The sequence below is a fragment of the Myotis brandtii genome, unplaced genomic scaffold, assembly GCF_000412655.1.
Source record: "Myotis brandtii unplaced genomic scaffold, ASM41265v1 scaffold17, whole genome shotgun sequence".
Taxonomy (NCBI): domain Eukaryota; kingdom Metazoa; phylum Chordata; class Mammalia; order Chiroptera; family Vespertilionidae; genus Myotis; species Myotis brandtii.
The window spans coordinates 1,982,551-2,005,068 of NW_005356259.1; the positions used below are offsets into that span (position 1 = coordinate 1,982,551).

General features: G+C 40.7%; 1 protein-coding gene across 3 annotated transcripts in view; it reads right to left on the reverse strand.

Moving 5' to 3' along the window:
• The window catches only part of LHFPL3 (lipoma HMGIC fusion partner-like 3), a 475,460-nt gene that overhangs the window by 121,432 nt on the left and 331,510 nt on the right, over positions 1 to 22,518 (reverse strand). For all 3 annotated transcript variants that reach the window (XM_005862892.2, XM_005862894.2, XM_005862893.2), the window contains exon 2: positions 16,807 to 17,043. In XM_005862892.2, coding sequence (XP_005862954.1) covers positions 16,807 to 17,043 — 237 coding nt within the window. The remainder of the gene's footprint in view (positions 1 to 16,806; positions 17,044 to 22,518) is intronic.

The window sequence follows — 22,518 nt, forward strand, 5'->3', positions numbered from 1 at the left end:
AAGGGGAGAGCCTTCTGCTAAAAATTGCTTATTACCTTCTTTGCTACAAAATCTATGACTTCTGTGGGATGAATTGTTCTTCATTATCATTTTTGCATCATTTTGTAGCTGCAAAGGAGTCCACAGTGTTTTCATGGGTTATTCCTCACAACACGTCCCTGCTAAACTGAGACACATTAACGTGATCATTATTTAAAGGCCAGTGGAAGCCTTCACAGACACACAGCCTCACACAGTGGTGAAATGAGATTGCAAAGGGATAACAAGAACAGCACACCAGAAGGTGGGACGGGGAGCCAAGGCAAGCGCAGGGCTAACTCGGAATAACTTGGGCTTGTTAATAATGTCCACGCCTAAGGCAAGTTCACGAAGAGGCCCCAGCCCATCCGGCATCACCCTCTCCCCCTTCCCACCATGCTTTCTTTCAGGCAGAATCTGAGACTGAGACTTGATGAACCCTTCAGACATTTTTAAAAGTCAGTTTTCAGAAATGAGAGCTCTTTAAGCATCAGCCCACTCTATCCACTCCTGCTACCAAAAGACAGCAAAAGGCAACTTCCTCAGATGTGTATTTGTCTTTAGTTCCACTTAAAAATCAGCTCAGGAAATCATCTGTCAACTATCTGTATTAGAGAGAAACATTCGTGGAATTACCCAAGTTGAGATGTCTTAAATGACCATTTTGTATTTGCAGCTCTTAAATTATTCAAGACAACACAAGCCTGCTCTAATCGCTAAAAAGATTTTAGGGTTAAGGAAACTGGGCACTCTGTACTTTAAATATTTAGTCTTATTTAAAAAACCCAACTCTTCCAGGAGACACAGAGAGCATTCTAAGAACAGAAAGAAGCCCTCAGTGTGAGCATCCAGGAGGATTATGTGCATGTCTGATGCCTCTTTTGGGTGATGTTTCCCCATTAAATGCAACCAATGACCCAAGGAATGGATCAGGTGGTAAAAATAGATGAATCAATGCCTGTCAAATTGCCCTTGCAATATGTGTAATACCTGATCGTGCTTTCATTTCAGGTTTTTTGTTTTTTGTTTCAGTGGGGGGCAGAAAGTCCCAGTTAGTTAAGTTCAGGTAAATATTAAGCTCCTGCCGTTGCCAGGCACTATGCCAGGCACTGAGGGTGCAGAACTGAAAGAGACACAGTCCTAGTTCGAGCGTGGACTGAAACAGAAATAAATGACAACCTCCTCAATTTTGTATTTAAATTTTATCGATGCCAGGCTGTAGCTGTTGATCTTAGTATGGGCATCAACATTAGGCTAGTACAGTGGTCGGCAAACCCATTAGTCAACAGAGCCAAATATCAACAGTACAACGATTGAAATTTCTTTTGAGAGCCACATTTTTTAAACTTAAACTATATAGGTAGGCACATTGTTATTAACTTAATTAGGGTACTCCTAAGCTGGCCTTTGCTAAAAACGTCCTCAATCTGAGGGGTCGACCTCAGTGAACGTACTCCCACTTCTTCTAACGCCACTTCTTCAAAATAGACTCGCCCAGCCCGAAAACCGACTTCTGCGAATGGGCCACGAGGTTTCAATCGAATTGTACGTGCGCGCCCACACGTGGTATTTTGTGGAAGAGCCACACTCAAGGGGCCAAAGAGCTGCATGTGGCTCGCGAGCCGCGGTTTGCCGACCACTGGGCTAGTAAGTCTATCAAAGGTTCAGAGTAAGGTATGGTTACTTAAAGGTTAGGGACAAATTTTGCAAAAACTTGTGATTTCATTTCAGTCCTTAGTTAACTTCTCCACATTTGCTCTGGATTCAATAAAGTTTTTTTTTTTTATATCCCAAAAAAGCACTATCTACTTTAAGGATAGACAACCCCCTGTACCTCCCATGCCCAGAGTCCATAGTAAAAGACTTGTCTGTCCTTTGTTACCAACTGTATTAAAGCTCATGCTCATCGAGGCTTCTGCCATAGTGTGTGTGGGTATTTCTGTCTGAGAGAAGGGGAGTTTCCTGGGTAGGCATGCTGGTTCGTCCCCTGGCATTCAAGCAGTTTTTCTGTTTTTCCAGGTAGGATGTGTTCCCTCTTTCTTGTCATCCATAAGTATGTGGCCCATACTGACTGTATGAATGGTCCCAGTTCTTCTTCTTTCCTATCCGTTGGCATGTAATTTTGCAGTGCCTTCTTCCTGTGGGTGGGGTATGATTTCTCATGGCCATAGGACTCACTTTGACTAATGAGACTTCAGCAGCTGTGACACGGTGGAGGCTTCAACCATCCTTGTGTTACTGAGGTTGAATTTTCTGTGCCCGTCATCACCACAGGAACGACATTCTAGCCCAGTGGTTCTCAACCTTCCTAATGCCGCGACCCTTTAATACAGTTCCTCATGTTGTGGTGACCCCCAATTTCATTGTTACAAATTGAACATAATTAAAGCATAGTGATTAATCACAAAAACAATATGTAATTATATATGTGCTTTCCGATGGTCTTAGGCGACCCCTGTGAAAGGGTCGTTCGACCCCCAAAAGGGTCGCGACCCACAGGTTGAGAACTGCTGTTCTAGCGTATTCATTCTAGGAAGAAGATGAGAGACATGTGGAGCAGAAACACCCCAGACAGATCTAACGCAGGTGCTCCAGATTTGTAGGAATGATAAATGATTGTCTCCTCGAGCCACTGAGTGTTGGGATGGTTTGTACACAGCAATAACTGACTGAGATACTCCCTGTCCCCTCACCACCACAGGTCCCAGATCCTCCCTTTTCTATTCCATAGGCTTCTTTCTTACCTAACGTCACTCTGTCCTAGCACCTGATGGCAAAAGTGGGACCTGTGGTACTGAGAAAATGGAGGAGAATATAAGGGGAGGAAACAAGGGCAGAGAGAAGACTGCTGCCAACCGTGAGATTTTCATGGGAAAGATGGAAAACTTAATTGTCACCATGCTCAGCCTGCTCCTATATCAACTCCCTCATCTCCTTCCTCTCCCCTAGGCCTTATTTCCTACCCTTAGTTCTTTATGTTCCCACAATCAATTATAATTATTGCTAACATGTACTGAATGCTAAACTATATATATGCTAGACACTGAATTAACTGCTTTACTTGGATTCTATCCTTTAAACCCCACTATGATGCTGTAAGATACATAATATGATCTACATTTTACACTTATGGAAGCCTCCGAGACATCATGTGATTTGCCACAAATCCACAGCTAGTAAGTGGTGCAGCTGAGGTGCTAATCTAGGCAATTCCGATGTCAGAGGCATGCTCTCACCCCCATACCACACCTCCTCTTCTTGTTGAATCCCCTTTATTTCCATTTCCAAGTGTCATTCTTCTTCCCCATCCAGAAGCAACCATTCATGTATGTTTTTATTTGACTATATTTTTACACAATGTGGATGGTTGTGGGGGGGGATGCATTATATTTAATTTACATATGATATTTTATTACCTATCTTATGGTTTCCTTTTTTCACTAAGTATCCATTTTTAAGATCCATCCATGTTGCTATGTGTTCTTTTAACATGCCATCTTTGACCTGCTACATAATAGTCTATGATTTCTACTCACCTAGAATGGTTGCTCCCATCCACACCACCCACAGACTGAGCATGGAGGCGAATCCCTGCCTGCCTCCTGTCTAATATCTGCCAGCCTCGAAGGTGTAAATTATGCTGTTTTACTTTATGTTTCTCTAATTAGCAATGGCTTGGGGGCATTTCTTCACACACTGTTGCAGTTTTTGAGTTTCCTCTGTTACAAACTGTTCATCATCTTTGCTCATTTTGTAACTGGGTTATTTTCTCTTATTAATTCGGAGGAATTCCTTGCTTATTCTAGATACTTGTTGGTTTAAAACATTCCAAATAACTTTCCTAATCTTTCACTTTGGGTTTGTTTAAATTATTCTTTATAAATAGAAGCTCTATTTTTTTAAAACACTTTAACTGCATATATATAATTCAGCCACCTTTTGGGTAAAGGACTGAAGAAGTGAGCAAAGCAGTGGGAGAATCAATAATAGTTACTTGAGAATATAGGCTGCCTGAGGATCAGGACACATTATCCCTGTGAAAAGCAACTGCTAAAATCTACCATTAAGCTCTAATGTCAAGCAACTGATTACCCTCACCCCAAACTGAGCTTTCCTCCATTATCACCCCTCTCCCAATGATAAAGCCAGCTGGAATATAACCAAGTAAACATGTGGTGGCTTTTTTAAACATCAAGGACCTCTCAGAGACAGAAATAAGCAACCTAAAGGCTTCTGAAACACCCCCACAAATTATATAAAAAGTGAGTCCCTCACTCAGTTGTCAGCAACATGGCATGGAAACCACTTTCCTTTTGCTCACCACCCTGTGCCCTGTGCACCCAGCAGGCACTCCATAAATATTTATTGGATAAGATGCCTTTGTTAATAGTTTTTGTAATTCCTTAAAACAGTCAGCTGCCCAGACAAAAGCTCAAAATATCAAAATAGGAACACGAGAATCCAGGGCCCGTCACTAGCTCATTGCACAGAGCAGGCTACTGATAGGAACTCATCAACTAAAACTCACGTTCCAGTAGGGATGAGAAGCGTGGTGTCTCTGTATAGAGTATCTCCACTGCCCCAAAGAATAAATAAATCCCTCCCCCACATTGTTTTTCAAAATGCTTTCTTGAAAAAAGTGCTTCCTTTCCATTAATAAAATTTATTAAAAAAATAAAAGTGAATTGACATAAATAAAAAACATAACTGAGAGTAGATCGCCTAGTTCAATCCTTGAAGGATCTCATTTATTTAGCAGGTCACGTAAGCAAAAGGATGATTATCTATGGCTTTTGTGCAAATACATTTCCTTCTTGAAGGGTAGAGATTTTAAATTCCTGTTAAGGCATCGCACACCCACCCACTCATTAATCAGCCCATGGTTCTCCTCTCCTCCGTCAATAAGTGTTATTTTTTTTAACCAAAAACTCTGCAGTCAGGAGTCCATCAGGGTAAAATGAAATAAAAAAGATTTGGGAAGATTTTTTTTTCATTTACATGGTTTAACACATTGGCTTCAAAGGAGTTGGCCAAGTTCCTTGAGCAGCACCCACTCTGGTCTCAACTCTCCCCTAAGAGAGGGTTCAGAGACGTGGCCCCAGGACTACCTGGCCAGGAGTCCAAAGCCCTGGAGGTTCTGGTGGTGGTGGTGGCAGTAACCAAAGTCTCCAGAGAACAGAAGTCCTAGTTTGATGTAATTCAATTTATATATATAATTTTTTTTTTGCCTTCTGGTTTATGTCTTTAAAGTTTTGTTTAAAAATTCTTCCACACTTCAGTTGTCAGAGTTTTTAAAAAACATTTTTTTGTCTTATTAACTCCATGGGTTTACATTACTATTGCTTCCTTTAAATTTTTTTTATTGATTTCAGAGAGGAAGGGAGAGGGAGAAAGAGATAGAAACATCAGTGATGACATAGAATCATTGATCGGCTGAGGAGACAAACCAGCTAGGGCTCTATTGCGTCCTTTTAAAATGCTTTGCTGAAATAACCTTGTTTCTATAACATTGTGAGTGAAATGTGCTTTGGTGGGCAGATCCAAGAACTTTGTTGTATACATCAACTGTTTCTATGAAAAATATGTGATGTGAGTTCCAAAACACAACCTACAAGTGAACTTTTGGAGTAGAGTCTATTTATGCACTGAAGATTGCCAGGTTATGTATGAAAAGAAATTCTGAAGTAGTAGCACTGGTCTGGCTATGACCATTGGCCTCAGTCTCATTACACTAGAATCACAGTTACTCTGATTATAAATGACCTAGAACAGTGTTGCTTCAAGTGTGATCCTCAAATCAATTGCATCACATGTACTTGAATGTGCTTATTAAAGCTCATAGAATGTACAGCACCAAGAGTGAACCCTAATGTAAACTATGGACTTCAGTTGATAATAATGGATCAGTGTTGGTTCATTGATTGTAACAAATGAGCCACATTGATGTGGTATGTTGATAGTGGGGAGCGCTGTGTGTATGGGGAGGGGGCCTGTGGGAACTCTGTACTTTCTGCTTAATTTTGCTGTAAGCCTGAAACTTCTCTAAAAAATAAAGTTTATTAATTAAATAAATACCAGAGCTATTCCTTAGAACTTCATTTCATTTAAAATAAACATCCTAGGTAAATACTATTAAATTACTATTGCTTCCTCTTTAAATTTTTAGAAACTTGATAGCTATTACGTGACAATTATTATTTAAATAAAAAATAAGATGCTGTAGGTGTTACCTAGTGGGTATGAATTAGCTAATAAAGAAGGTATCAGTACAGAGTGCATCAGGAGAGAAAAGGGTTTTTGAACAATGGGAAAAGAGTCCCCTGTGATTTATTTTAACTTCTAATAATAGTATTACTCATGTTTGTTTGACACATGAATTTTATTTGTCATGTTTATGGTGAGAAAAGATGTGTTCTAACCAAAACACGACAACCTAGCGGCACTGAATTTTTATCTACCTGCAGAATTAAAGTGATCATATCCTCCTACACTCAGGGGATTCTCGTCTTTATTGCCTCCTCTGCCTGGGTAGAGTCCCTTCCTCCATCCCTTTTGAAGGACACCTCTCAGAGACATTTTTAAGGCTCAGGTTTGTCCCTTATCTGTCCAGCAGTGAAGTGACAGAATTCTTAGCTGGGTTGAAAATAGTAACTTTGTAAGGAACAAGTCACATGTCCATCAAAGGATCATGGGCTCTCCTTGGTGACTCACTGAATTTATAGAGCCAGCTACACAGTTTGAGCTCTCTGGATGGGATTCCCCCCCCCACACACCATGCTCCTAATCCCAAGATATAGGCATTTGTAGAAAGATTGGTAACAACAAAACCAAACCCTCAACCAACAAACGAAACCTCACCAGTCTTATTAAAAATATTTGTAAAGATATCAGATGAAAAAATCATATTTAAGCATGTAGAGGGAGCAATCTCTTGATCTTCATGAGGCCTCCATTATGATGCAGAGTTGTAGGAACAAAGGGAGACAATAGGGCAAAGTTGTTAGGGCATGGGCTCTGTGCCACATGAATCATGACATGTAAACTCTGGATGGGTTCCCCCCCCCACACACCATGCTCCTAATCCCAAGATATAGGCATTTGTAGAAAGATTGGTAACAACAAAACCAAACCCTCAACCAACAAACGAAACCTCACCAGTCTTATTAAAAATATTTGTAAAGATATCAGATGAAAAAATCATATTTAAGCATGTAGAGGGAGCAATCTCTTGATCTTCATGAGGCCTCCATTATGATGCAGAGTTGTAGGAACAAAGGGAGACAATAGGGCAAAGTTGTTAGGGCATGGGCTCTGTGCCACATGAATCATGACATGTAAACAACACTATATGTGTCTGCCAAGTAAAATCAAAGCTCTAAAAATAGCAACAGCTCCTAGCCAGGTTGGCTCAGTGGACAGAGCATTGGCTTGTGGACTGAAGGGTCCCAGGTTCGATTCTGGCCAAGGGCACATGCCTGGGTTGCGGGCTCGATCCCTAGTAGGGGCCATGCAGGAGACAGCCTATCAATGGTTCTCTCTCATCATTAATGTTTCTCTCTCTCTCTCTCCCTCTCCCTTCCTCTCTGAAATCAATAAAAATAGATTAAAAAAATAAAATAGCAACAGCTGATATGTGCCAGAAATCGTGACAGACAGTTTACATGAGTTATCTTATGTTGTTTTTACAAAATCTCTATGAGGCCGGTTCTATTCATGTGATTACAGACAAGAATGCTGAGGCTTAGAGAGGTTTGCCCAAGTTCACAGAGCTAGCAGGTGGCAAAAATCAATTTCCAGGGCTGGCAGCAAGCACTGTTTCCATAAAGGGCAGCAATGAAACTGTATCAGAAAGATGATTATTTAGTCTATTATTGAATGAAACTTGACTGTGTGTCAAGTTTCTAATTATAGAAATTCAGACTGAGGAGGTTTCTTTATTTCTCCTCTCTGTGGCTCAGCTTCCTCATTTGCGCTGGGTGAACCCACTGGTCCTCAAACCTGGCTGCACATCAGAACCTCTTGGGGAGTTTTCAGACCTGCATCCACCTCACGCCGACTGAACTAGACTCTCTGGGTGGTGATCAAGCGCTGGAATCCTTTCTTTAAAGCTCCCTAGGTGATTGTGAAGAACAAAATGATTTCTGGCTCTAAATGTCACCACTCTGTGATTGTACTTCAACATTCCTTTCGCTTGATCCTCAGTGGAGATGAGAGGAGAGAGCTGGTCATTATTACCCCAACATCTGAAGAGTAATTAAGCTCACCACTAAGATTTTTCTCTAGGCTGACCCTTCCCCAAAAAACAACAACACAGTTACTCATGCTTTTAGAAGATTTTCCTGAAAAAGGAACTTCAAGAAGCTTCATCTGCTACCATGTACCGACCTATACAGCATCTTTGGGCCCCACTTACCAAGGTCAGGACAGACTTTTTTCTTTTGAAATGGATGAACTTGAAACAGAGAGACCAACTGCATTTCTCTTACCTGGACAGTCACAGACTGTCTGGCTCGGTTTGCACTTTGGCACAAAAGGCCAGGCTCTGGTGAAGAACTATCAGGCCAGCAGATGGAGTTTGCTCTGTGACTACTGGGCTTTCTGCCTTCTCTGGGACAAGGGACAGTTGTTTTAGATTTTCTTTGGAAGCCGCCCCCTAACGAGAGCCCTGGGTCAGCTCCTGCTTTCAGGGAGTGCTGCTGCCTCATCTGCCGCCCGATGGGCTCTATCCACCTCCCGCCTGGGCTTCTCTCCGGTGACCCGTCTATCTAGTGGTTTTGTCAGAACATATGTTGGGGTGGCGGACATTAACTCCACTGTTGCTTTTCTCCCTGGTTGAATTCTGCCTTCCAGATCTCTTGACAACATCGTCACTCTCGCTTTTGTGGGTTTTGACAGCACATCGACTTGCAGACAGCATCCAGTAGTAGCTGCCAGGATTCACATTTAAGTTCCTGATTATTCCAGGCACATCATCAAAGGTGACATGCTAAAGTTGGGTTAGAGAGATGATATCTACTCAGGCCAAACTGACTCTTCTCCCCAGATTTGAGGCCCAGATAATCCTGGGCAGTAAAGCAGGAAGAAAAAAAAATCAGTGAAATGCATAAATACAGCGCTTGCTGACTATGAGCTGGCCAACTGACTGTGAAGACATGGTTCAAGGGTGATAATGCCAGAATTACAGTGACTTTTCCCCCAAACATTTTCTCCAGTTTAGATTTTGAATAGGCTGCTCTAAAATGAATGCCTTAGCAACAAGAGAACCCCTCCCTCCTATCATTCTTCCTTGTCCTTACACCACACATACTGTATATTTCGTTTCTTCATAGTTTTGTTCTCCTTCGTTTAATACTAATACTGTTTTTTCCCCCATAAGCTGATATTTTTAAGACCTTCCAGCAGATGAAACCTTCTATGTCAAATTGTCCTTGGGATGCAGTCTTTGCTTATTATAGCATCATCTTTCACTGGTGCCTGAGTAGGTCGGCTGCCAGGGAATGGCATTCACTCATTTTACACAGAGGTGACACCAACCAAGTGCCCTCATGAAGCCACAGATGTCAGAACAGGACTGGATCTCAGAAATATGACCTAGTACCTATAGCACTAAATGTCTCCCCTAAAGAGACTTGGGGCAAACCCTGTGTCACTCATTTTGGAATCCCCGCTGCCTGTCACTAGGCGTGGCATGCTTGAAGCACACAAGAAATGTTTGGTGAGTTGAATGCCATAGTTTTACCCATTGATTATCACACAGTTAAGTGCACAGTACTTTTTTGTGGCTGTTGAAATAAGGCCTAAAGAGGTGCAGTGATCTGCCTAAAACGTCAGTGACAGTATGTTGTTCTAACATACCACTCCTTGATGCTTTAAAAATATGTGTATCTATGTGTAATGTGCAGGTAAATTTATTTCATTTGCCATCAATGAAGGGACAAACTGCTTCATGTACAGAAGACACTAAGTGGGGTCATGAATTAGATATTCACATATTTTTTTCATGAAACAGATTCAATAAAAACAATAACAAGTGCTCAACTATATTAAGCGCTTACTAATATATCCTAGGAATGATCACACTAGAGATAACAGGTAAGATATACTCCTTAGAGAGAAAAATAAAATTTGTAGGATTTTAGGGGGTCATGTTTTGTGAAGCTCTAGTAGACAACACATATTTCTCTAAACTTAACCTCAACACATTCATCTCAGCTGTATTTTGCTGGGCTCTGTGTTCTTACCAGCCTACCAGAAGTTTAGAACATGTTTCTACATTGTGAGAGGTAAGTGAAGTGACAGGTTACATTTTCATTGTGTTCTTTGACCTCACAATGGCATCACTGAACATGTAGCAAGAATGTAAAGATCCACTCTGCCAAAAAAGTTCTATGTATGTTAAAAAACAAGTCTGAGAGGGAAGCTGAGGCCTAAGGAGATTTGACTAGAATTAAAATAAAGACTTCACATAGAAGGTGTTCTCTTAATAGGGCACATGGACAAGAACCAGAGATTCTATGATAAGTAGGAGAGAAGCTAGAGGGGCTCATTGTTGGGACACTAACCAGAGGCACAAAGGAAATAAACTACTTTGGAGTACTGATGGGGGAGAACATTTTTTTCATAGGCTTATTTGGGGTCTAGAAGTTTAAATGTGCAGATGAAAAAACTAGAAGTGACTGATTTGCCCTGAAATCAAAAGCAATTTAATGAGCAAGTTTGTATTGCCTATTAAAATAAAAATTGTAATTTTCAAAAGGCATAATTGATCACTAATTAGCTTCAAATACTGAGGTGTGTACCAATGCTATCCAGAATGTAGAGATATGAAATTAGACTCAGTCTTATAAAAGAAAAAAGAATTGGCCACAGATGAGTAATTTAGTAAGAAATATAATCCATAAACCTCGGCTGTGTCTTATGAAGGTCATGATACTCCCTGTTTTCAGTTCTCATGATGATTCTATTAAAAGGGAGAAGGCAAGAGATGGAAGAGGTGAGAGATGAACGTGATAGGTTTTAACCAAACCAGAAGGCTTCATAAAGTTATGCTGAAAGGCTGGCTGAAAATTTACTGGTAGGGCTAAATCTTGAACATCATGACTTTGTTGTATAAGGTTTTTTATTTTTTATTCCTCCCTCCTTGCTTTCTTCTAGCTGGTTAGATATTTACCCAGAGATCCTTTCTCAGGGACTGAAAAGATCAATCCTCATCTCAAGGACTGAAAAGATCATTGAAATGTCAAAACTACTTTGGCCATTGAAGTAGAGTGGATAATAGAGCATGTGACAGCCATTCAGATTCAGCATTGCCTTTGCCCTCACATTCCTAAACCACATTTGACTTTAAGTCCACTAGTTGGAGAAGGCTGAGAGGAAGATACTGACTTTGAGGATATCATTCGAAGTTGGGTACAGGTTAAAGAGAGAGCTCCCTCTTTGAATGCACCATGGTGCATTCATGATCTCAATGTGTGTTTGTTGAATGGACCATAGTCAATCTCAGAAGTTCAGATGTTCTCCAAGTTACCTCTAGACCTGGGTAAATTGAAGGAGACCATCTCCAGCAATGCATCCATGAGTGACTCTTGTAAAGTTCTCTTCTTTCCACCACTCCTTTGTATGTCCTCTCCCTCTGCCTCTTTGCCACCAGGGATGGCCCTCTACCCTGATTCTTTGGGTGGGTAGTAGACAATACTGACAACATGGGGGACCCCAGATGCCAAGCAAGACATGAAAACTATGCCATTTGATAAATGTGTAACTAACCATTATAGATACAATATGTGTTTCTAAAGAAGTCAATAGCTTAAGGCAGAAGAGGGAGTAGCAATGAGTGGACATTAAAAGCAGGCATATTTCAACTTAAAGGAAACAAGAACTTTCTAAGATCTGTGCAACAATGAAATGATCTCATGAGAAAAACATTAGAATAGACTCATTCATTCATTCATTCAATAATTCACTCATTCAACACATCATTATTGAGCTCCCACACAGGCCAGACATTATTCTAGGCCCGTGATTTTCAACTGGTATACTGCAAAAAAAATTTTTAAACATGCAATACCTGACTATTTTTACTGGTAGGGCTGATTGAAAATTTACTGGTAGGGCTAAGTCTTGAACATCATGACTTTGTTGTATAAAGTTTTTTATTTTTTATTCCTTCCTCCTTGCTTTCTTCTAGCTGGTTTGATATTTACCCAGAGATCCCTTCTCAGGGACTGAAAAGATCAATCCTCATCTCAAGGACTGAAAAGATCATTGAAATGTCAAAACTACTTTGGCCATTGAAGTAGAGTGGATAATAGAGCATGTGACAGCCATTCAGATCCAGCATTGCCTTTGCCCTCACATTCCTAAACCACATTTGACTTTAAGTCCACTAATTGGAGAAAGATGAGAAGAAGGTACTGACACAACAATAGCCATCTGATGTGAATGAATCAAACTCATACCTTTCTTGGGGGGGTCAGATTGCCAAAAAATATATTATACTTGCCACAAGACTTCAGTAATTAGTTTATGTGTGCCATGAGATGAAAAAGGTTGAAAATCGCTGTTCTAGCAGTAGTGAACAAAAGAGGCATAGATCCCTGCCGTCGTAAAGCTTTACTGGGGGAAGATAGACAACAAGAAAAAAGAGGTAAAATATATCGTGGGTTAGACGAAATAAATGTAAAGCCTATATACATATTGACTATATATTGCTCCCCTACACATGCTTTTGTTGGACTCTTCCAACCCTATGAAGGAGGCAGGACTTGGTATTATTATTCTTCCCATTTTAAAGATGGTGAAGAGGCTCTGAGATGTTAAGGGACTTGCTCAAAGTCATGTGACTCATATGTGCTGGAGTTGAGATCAGAAACAAAGTTTTTATCTCTAATCTGGGGCTCCATTCACTGTCAAGGTGTCCACATGGACACCACATGGTATGAGAATCTAGTGAGGCAAGGAGGCTCCTCTGCTGTGGGTCAGAGTTTCTAAATTTGACTAATTTTACTCCCCCCCAACATATTTTAAATATATTTTTATTGATTTTAGAGAGGAAGGGAGAGGGAGAGAGATAGATAGATATATCAGCGATGAGAATCACTGATTGGCTGCTTCCTGCACGCCCCCTACTGGGGATCAAGCCTGCAACCCGGGCATGTGCCCTTGACCGGAATCGAACCCATGAACTTTCAGTCTGCAGGCTGACGTTCTATCCACTGAGACAAACCAGCCAGGACCCAAAAATATTTTTATTCATTTCAGAGAGGAAGGGAATGGGAGAGATAGAACATCAATGATGAGAGAGAATCATTGATAGGCTGCCTCCTGCATGGCCCCCATTGGGGATCAAGTCCACTATCCAGGCATGTGCCCTCACCAGGAATCGAATTGTGACCTCCTGTTTCATAGGTCAATGCTCAACCACTGAGCCACTGCGGCTGGGCTCATTTTACTCTTAGTGATGTGAGTGAATAGGGCTGTGACAGCACGGTTCCGTGGGTAGGTATATGGTTTGAGGGAGAAACTCTAGACAGACTTCCGCTTGAACTTTATCTTTCCCTTCCCTAGTCACCCATGCATTGCTAACAAGTCCCTAAAAAAGCCTTGAGTGTGTTCACTGCTCCGAGGGTAGGAGCTCTTTCCACCCTCGGAGTGTACTCAAAGGACACCTTTGAAGGTATTCCCTGAATTGAAGTATTTTACTGCTGGGAGAAGCCCCAGATGCCATTTAGATAGCCTGCACTGAAGGAGCTTAATTCTGGGCTAGTAAGATGTGGGTGCAAGTTGCAAGGCTCCTCAGGTCTGTCAGAGAGAGAGCACTAGCTCTGGGTGGTGCCAGCTCTTTCCACTACACCATGCTGCCGCTCACAGTGGGGGCCTGGCATGGCATGGCACAAATTCCGAAGCCTTTCTCACTTAGTTAAGTAAAATAAATTTATCCTAACTCCCTTTATTAGAGCGTTAAGAAGAGCTTAAGCCACTTAATAAATAAACGGTAGCTGGAGTCACCTCTTGATGGATAATCATGTTTTCTCATTTGCAGTGTAAGTACCAGAAGACAAAGTGACTTTAAAATGGCTGGGAGAGTCCCAGTGATCTGATAACAATTCCAGAGACCACATACACAAGTGAAGAACAGACCTCTTTAAAAGTGGTGTCTGACAAGGTAAGAGATACTTGTGGCACAGAAGCTATGGAGAATGTAATTATTTACCCTTTTACAACTAATGCAAGAAGTTGAAAATAGAGCTTTCATTTCAAACCCTTTGTATCTGGATGAAACTTTAATTTTACATAATTAAATTGACTTCACAGTTCAGTGTGTTAAAATATGCAATTAAGCAGCATATCAGGGTTAAATGCCTACTGTGGTTGGTTCATTTAGAAATCACGCTGCCGAACTCCCAAACAAGAATGAACACCTACCTGTCCACTGTTATCCCCAGAGCCAGGGATAGCACACAGCCTGCAGGGTGACTCCCCAAACTCAGAGTCGGCAGTAGAGTTTGCATACATAAGCTCCTACATAAAGTTAGTTGGATATTTAAAGCGTTTTCACTTCTCTTTGTTTTTCAGTGTTTTTTCTTTTATGAGAAAATATCCTGGGACTTGAAGGAGCATCATAGATTATTAACTTTATCTCTTACAGAAGTTCCTTCTAAAACAACACTGCATCATCAAAATTGTTGCTTTCTGTTGTTGTATGTTCAAACTCATTCCAATTTTGCCATTTCACATTTTAGGATACATTTCAGCTAAAGACCTCTTTTAATTTCACTTTGCACTCCTGGAAAAGGAGGGCTTAAAGAATGTTGTGGGAGATGTTGAAGGGGGACACTGAAATGGTCTTGGGGTGAGTTGACTGGGAATTTATCTTAAGGAGCAGTGGTCTAGTGGTCTATATAGATGGAGTCATTCACAGTGTACCTCCCCCTCATTTTCCCTTTGAAGAGCACCTCTGTGATGGTTAATTTATGGCTCAGCGGTACCCTATATTCCCTTTCATTTTAACACTCTGAGTGGAAAATTGTTCAATTAGAACTGTGTTCTCTTCCCTTCTTTAGTATATTCTGGAATTCATGTAACAGTGATTCTTGTTTTGTCCATTGGGTGGTTGTTGGGAAGGACTCATCATCCTAAGCAATATCCTTGCAATGACACATGGGAAATCTGAACCCATTTGGTGGCTTCTTCAGATAAATGGGGAAGTATGTTGTTGCTACATTAATTATAAAAACCACAAAAAGAATATATGATCATGACATGAGACCACTTAGGACATGAGACCGCTTAAGACATGAGACCACTTAAGACAAACTTCTTTGAATCAGGGGAATACGCAATATTTGTAGGTTTATTCTCTCTATGCTGTTTCTGTTACTTATTATAGGATACTAGAGGTCCGGAGCACGAAAATTCATGCACTGAAGGGGTGAGGGGTGTCCCTCAGTCCGGCCTGTGCCCTCACACAGTCTGGGAGCCCTCAGGGGATGCCTGACTGATGCAGGGATCAGGCCTAAGCTGCAGTCCGGCCTCCCTTTGAGGGAGGCAACCAGGCGGGCGATCAGGGGATGGTGCCGGCTGGCAAGTGGCTGGTCTGACTGATGCAGGGATCAGGCCTAAGCTGCAGTCTGGCCTCCTTTTGCGGGAGGCAACCAGGTGGGCGATCAGGGGATGGTGCCGGCTGGCAAGTGGCTGGCCCTGCCCCCCATTGCCCCTTTGCCTCCACTGGTTGCCGCCGCCCCTCTCCCCCATCGCCGTCCCCTCCCTCTGCCCTCTGGCATGCACCTTGGCTGGCCTGGCACTGCAGCTCACTGGCTCTGCCCCCAGCCGAACCGTCGTTCCACCATTAGGTCTATTTACATATTACTCTTTTATTATATAGGATAAGTTGCTAGGATGATCAACAGACCATAAAACTGGAAGACTATAAAAGATATTACAGAGTGTATGGTGATATAATGTATATAAGAATGCATGATGTTTTACTCTTTTGCGTCAAGGCTTGAGATACGGTGTTATTTGCTTCCATGATACCAGAAGGCATGATGTAGTTACAAAACTCTTACAAAATTTTGTGAGTTTGATTTGCCTCTGTCTCATTGCATTGCCTTGGAACCCAAAAGGGGCCTTGATGACCAAGGGATATCTTTGTAGTTTTATCAGAAAAAATTAATAGTGAAAAAGTATGTTTTAATAAGTTAAAAGTTATATTACTATATCCACACAAATCGTAAACACACCCATTTATAATCAATTTCATAATTACAAATTATTCTTATCTTATCAGGTATTTCTTCTCTTATAATCTATAGAATATTAATGGTATTTAGTTTGGGTTATCGCATGCATTTGAAAGCCATAAAATTACTGTTTAGTGAAACTATGTACATGCAAAAACATACAAAATCACTGATTGGTCTTCCCTCAAGCAATCTAACTTTGGAAGTTTCAACATGGAACAAGTGTTTAAATAATACCAAATAATAAACGCTACTTTGCACAGCAACTATAAATCTTACACCATTTCTCAGAAACATGCATGTTTGATTTTCTACAAGGCTTAGGATTCTGGTCTCATTGTATACGGAGCCGATTGTACAAAGATCTGAGCTGCCTGCAGAGTAGAGCTACTGGTATCTCACCGAGTTCCAGGTAAAGGAATTCCAGCTGTGAAATAAAAGTGTGGCACAATTGAATGCTTCACCAGTGTGGCCTGATATTCTCTGCTACTTTATTAAATCTGATTTGATACCGCTTCTGATTTTAATCCTTCAGATACAATCTTACCTTTGTTTTCAGCCTTCAGTTCCTCAGCCATCAAGCTGTCTTGTCGGTTACCAAGCACAAATGCCAGAAACGAGAGGATCAGGGCATCCAGGATCCCAATAATAGCCAGGATGTACGCCCAGCGGACAGAGCAAGCCCCGAGGGTGTACTTGTCTGTCTTTTCTCCACACATCCGTTTTACTTCTTCTGAATCCCAGCCGTCGGGGAAGATCATACAGCCAAGCACAAGGCAGGCCGCTGAGAGAGAGGGCAAAAACAAAAAGAAAACGAAAGGAGTTAACATAAATCTTTAAAAAAACCAACATTTTAAATGTGCCCTTGACCGAAATCGAACCTGAGACTCTTCAGTGCACAAGCCGACGCTCAATCCATTGAGCCAAACCAGCTACATTTTATTTTAGCATCCTACCTGGGATGGATATTCCCCCGCCCCTTACTTTAACTTAAAAGCAGCCACTCCCCACCCCAAATGGGACATCTGGCCCAACTGGCATGGTTCAGTGGTTGAGTGTTGACCTTTGAACCAGGAGGTCACGGTTGGATTCCCAGGTTGCAGGCTTGATCCCTAGTAGGGCTTGTGCAGTAGGTAGCCGATCAATGATTCTCTCTCATCATTGATGTTTCTATCTCTTTCTCCTTTTCCCTTCCTCTCTGAAATCAATAAAAAAGAATATATATATAAAAGGGGGACATCTGTAATACTTTCAACAATAAAGATAAGTTTTTAAAAAAAGCAGCCCAGAGCCCTGTAGGAATGCACTTCAGAGCGAGCCCAGGCATACTGAGAGAAGTGAAGGGATGTTGATCTGTAAGAAAATAGAAAAAATATTGAATTTTGGTGTTTATTTGTATAAGGCTTCCATTGTAAATAGAAATCATATGTAGAAGAAATCATAACACCACAGAAGGATAATTCAATGCTGGCTTTGAAGAGCTGTGACAGAGCCAGATAAGGGACTAGGATAACATGGACAATGCCAGAGGGTATATTGACTTTGAGTCACAGCAAAATATAATTTTATGTTGTGATCTCTGAAACACACACACAGAAAAGTTTCTTGAAACCGTAATTTCCACATGCAATTTACTCTGATATTGTCTATCCTACTCTCTGTTCTATTTCATTTTTTAAAAGGCTGAAAAGCACTGCAACATGGTGTGGCACCACTGAGTTTTATGGGAATTCAGAAATTTAAGGATACTACTTGTATTCTTTAGTGTGTCTGTGGGGTTTCCCAACCACCTCAACAAACAGTACCTAGACTCCGACTGGATGTCCCACAATTCAACTCAATTCTGACACTATCTACCTAGAGATAGCACCAGATTCCACAGGTCACAGGACTGCTCCCCCTTTCACATGCCAGTCTCAATCCCAGATTATTACCTGTGTTCTGATAACTGGCTACAAACTGTAGGTTCCAATGACCCCTCCAAGGCAGGGTGCCAATGGGAAATCTAGGTCAGTACTTCTGACTCACTGGCTATATAAATCAGAGGTTCCCAGGACCCCTTTCTCATGTTCCGTTAATTTACTAGAGCAGCTCACAGAACTCAGGGAAGCATTTTACTTACTAGATTACTGGTTTATTACAAAAGTATCTATTTAACTCAGAAACAGCCAGAACAGATGTGTAGGGCAGGGCATGGGAAAGGAGCAGAGCCTCCATGCCTTGCCCTGGTGCACCACTTCCAGCACCTCCACATGTTCACCAATCCAGAAGCTCTCCCAACTCCATCCTTTGGGGCTTCTATGGAGGCTTCCCAGGTATGAGTGATTAAGACATTGGCCATTGGGGATTGATTCAACATCCAGCCTCTTCCCACTACAAAGAAGACAAGGGGATGGGACTGAAAGTTCCAACCCTCTAATCACATGTTGGTTCTCCTGACAACCAACCCCCATCCTTAGGTGAGTTCCTAAAGTCACCTTATTCACATAGCAAGAAACATCTTTTAGAAGCTCTATGCCAGGAACAGTGGAAGAAGACCAAATACATGTTTCTTATTATAAGTCACAATATCACAATTGCCCATCTTTGAACTCCCATAGCTGTTGACTGTACCTACGTTAGAATCCCTGCTACTTTTTATATTTGTTATTCATTTGCAAATATTATCTCAATTAATAGACTATAAGCTTTCTGAGCAAAGAGTCTTTGGTCAGTCATCATATTCATAGCACCTTATACATAGTTGGCATTAAAATACTCTTGAATGGGGGAGTGAATGAATGAATATATGAATTATAATAGTTAGATAGTATACTCTAAATATAGTTTATAGAAGTCAATATCACAACTACTCAAGGTCACAAAAACTATAAGAGGTCTAGTTACAGAGACAATTTTGTTATGACTAGACAGCAGATTATAAGTACTTGGAAGAAGAATAATTAGAAAAAAGTGAAGTTAATGATATAAAATATTTTCAAATTCCTGTTCTCTTTGAATCTCTGAGCACTCTATACCAATACTCTCTCTAAGGCATTGTCTAGCAATAACAATGTATGTATTTAAAAAGTATGTGGCATTCATGAGCAAAAATTCATTTTATTTGAGAAGACATAGAAGATCTTTGAATCCAAACCATGGTTCAGAAAAACCACCTCTAAGGATGCTATGCTCTTTGGAATACTTAAAAAATATTCTAAATGCTTGTTTACATATTAAATAATTTTGTCTACGAGAAAATTAGTTTCTTATAAAGAAAAAAATCAAATATTTTTCTTTTATGAATGGGAATCCCTTGGAGAATGACTTACAGCTTTAGTAATAGAAATCTCCATTGACTAGTTTAGGCAAATTATTGGACATCACAGGACAAGTTCACTGGAACAGGATGTTTGTGGAATGGTGACATCAACAAAGACATCTTTTCTCAAAGACATCTTCGTTTGCACTCAGGGTAGACTGACTCTATTAAAAGTTTCCATTTATGGAAACTTAGAAATTGGGATAAAAAGAACAGAGGCAGAATTAGCACTCTGAAACTAAAACTATAGAACAATGGCAATTCTTTGTTCCCTATCTTCAAAGTCTATTTTAAGTGAAGAATCTGAAAAAAAAAGAGATATAATCTACAATTGTGCTTAGTTTTATGTTGTTATAAAATTAGAATTTTAAAAATGAAGTTCTTATTTTCCATAGTCTAAGGGTGTTGGCTGTTCAGAGAAATCTTCATATAAGAACTGGGCTAACAAAGTCAGGGTTTGGTCTCCTGGGGAAACCAACCCAGGGTTAGGTCTCTCCCCCGCCCCCAGCAGCAGTGTACTCCAGGTGCCCGCCCCCAGCAGCCGTATGCTCCAGGTGTCCTGGCCACCAGGCACTGCAATATGTGTTGGACTCTTTGCTCCCTTTTTGTTTGCCTGCTCTTAAAGTGACAGATATAATATTTTTATAATTTATATGTTTGGAAAATCTCAATGCTTATATAATAGGGTACTGAAAAATAAAACAATTGCATTAAAAAGTGTTCAAGTTCGATTCCGGTCAAGGGCATGTACCTTGGTTGCGGGCACATCCCCAGGGGGTGTGCAGGAGGCAGCTGATCCATGTTTCTCTCTCATGGATGTTTCTAACTCTCTATCCCTCTCCCTTCCTCTCTGTAAAAAAATCAATAATCAATAAAAAATATTTTTAAAAAAACGTAAGTGAAATCTCTGATTAAAATCCAATTTTTAAATAAATAAATCCTATCCTTTTAAAAGCTGTGTTTCTAGATAGCTAAAACACATTTTATTTTCTGACAATGTATTATCAAAATATACATTTTCTTCCTTCCCCTATCCAAACTTCTCCTACGTGGCTATTGTGTTTTATTTTTGAAAGGCTGAGGCCCCTGAAAGTTATAGTGTGTTTAAGATTAATTTAAGCCATTAAAATAGCTTAGGCTCTGTTGGTTTCTTTGGAAAGGTATTATTATGCTCTGCATTAATGCTTGAATGCTATAATAAATTCTGTTTTCTGGCATTCGATTAGCCAGAACCTTATTAACCTGCACGATTTGTATAGCCACTGAAAACAAACAGCTGTTCCTAATCCTGACTAAGAAGTACCTGCAAGACCTAGGCTAATGTCTCAGTCAATAAAATATTAAATACTATTCCTCTTGGCTTTATAATTAATTGCTTCTAATTCTTTACAAATTATTCAACCTGTGGGATGTAACACCATAGTTACACTAAACAGACTATACAAAGCACTGGAACATTTGATGAATTTGGACATGCTATTTCCTGACCACGAGGGATACTGGAGAATTAGTTCCAATTGGGCTATTATCCAAAATTGGGTTTCTTATTAGAATGTCACCTAGGAAATGACTACCTTAGGTGCAGCTATATATATTCCTTCATCTAGGCAGCAGGTTTTCTGCAAGTATATCAGAGGGACATTCTTGAATGTTAAAGAGAAACGAGAGCCAAGTTGGAGGTGAGCAGAGAAGAAGGATGAAAAGAAAACCGTGTCCTTACTGTATGATTTCATGACGTCTTCTAATCTAAAATACATAATAAAGGCATCCTTGTGAGGGCATGATTGTGATCGTAATTTTAAGCACATCCCAAATGACTAGGAAGCATTTGCATGCTGAAGGGAACCTCTGTGTAGAAATTGATGTCCACAATGAGTTCTTACCAAATAGGACACAAACAGCTAGTGGTTCCCCAGAGCACTAATTGCTCTGGGATTTGTTTTTTAATTCCCCGCCCCCCACCGCCCCAAAAGAGCTGAATGTAAGCTCTGTGAAGGAAACATCCTTAGAAAAATCCACAAATGTTTTTAATTGGGTCTTTCTCAAAAAAAAAAAAATGAAGCGAGATGAAAAAAGCAACAGGGGGAGCCCTGAACGGTTTGGCTCAGTGGATTGAGCGTCGGCCTTTGGACTGAAGGGTCCCAGGTTCCAGTCTAGGGCATGTTCCTTGGTTGTGGGCACATCCCCAGTAGGAGATGTGCAGGAGGCAGCTGATCGATGTTTCTCTCCCATCGATGTTTCTAACTCTCTATCCCTCTCCCTTCCTCTCTGTAAAAGAAAATCAATAAAATATATTAAAAAAAGAAAAAAGCAACAGGGGGCCGGCCTATGGTTTGGGTCACTTGGGTCTCCTGATTTTGTTGGTCCAACTGTCCTAATCAGGACTGTTAACGTTGGGAGCCTGAGAACTGCTTATTTTTTGGACGGGAAGACAAAATCTAAATTCATTCTTTAAAAAGTCTATGCCCTGTTGCACAAAGAGCATGATAAACTGCCTCATGCTGCTGAAACACTCAAAGGGAACTTGGTGAACAAAATGAACCTGCATCCACTTAACTAACAGTTATTCAGGCAACAGTCATAGAAGACACTGATGCCCTCACAGCTGCCAGGGTGTGGAGGGGGAATGTGCACAGGAGGACTCTCTAAACACCTGAGAAAGGGGACACAAGAATCATTCCTACAGCTTCTTCATTAACACATGGCCAGCAAACTTGAGCTACGTATGGTATTTATATGTTTGGAAAAGGTATTATATTCATACCTCAGTTTACCTCTGGAAAACTGAGTCACTAGACAAGCCAGGACATGACTTACTGTGGTTTAGAGTCCAGTGGAGAAAACAAATGGTCTCCTGATAAATTTTGATTTTAAACCCAGTATCATTTTATGGGCATTTAACATGGGGCCATAATACAAAAGATACAACATACCTTAGAAAGGGGTGGTGGTGGTGCG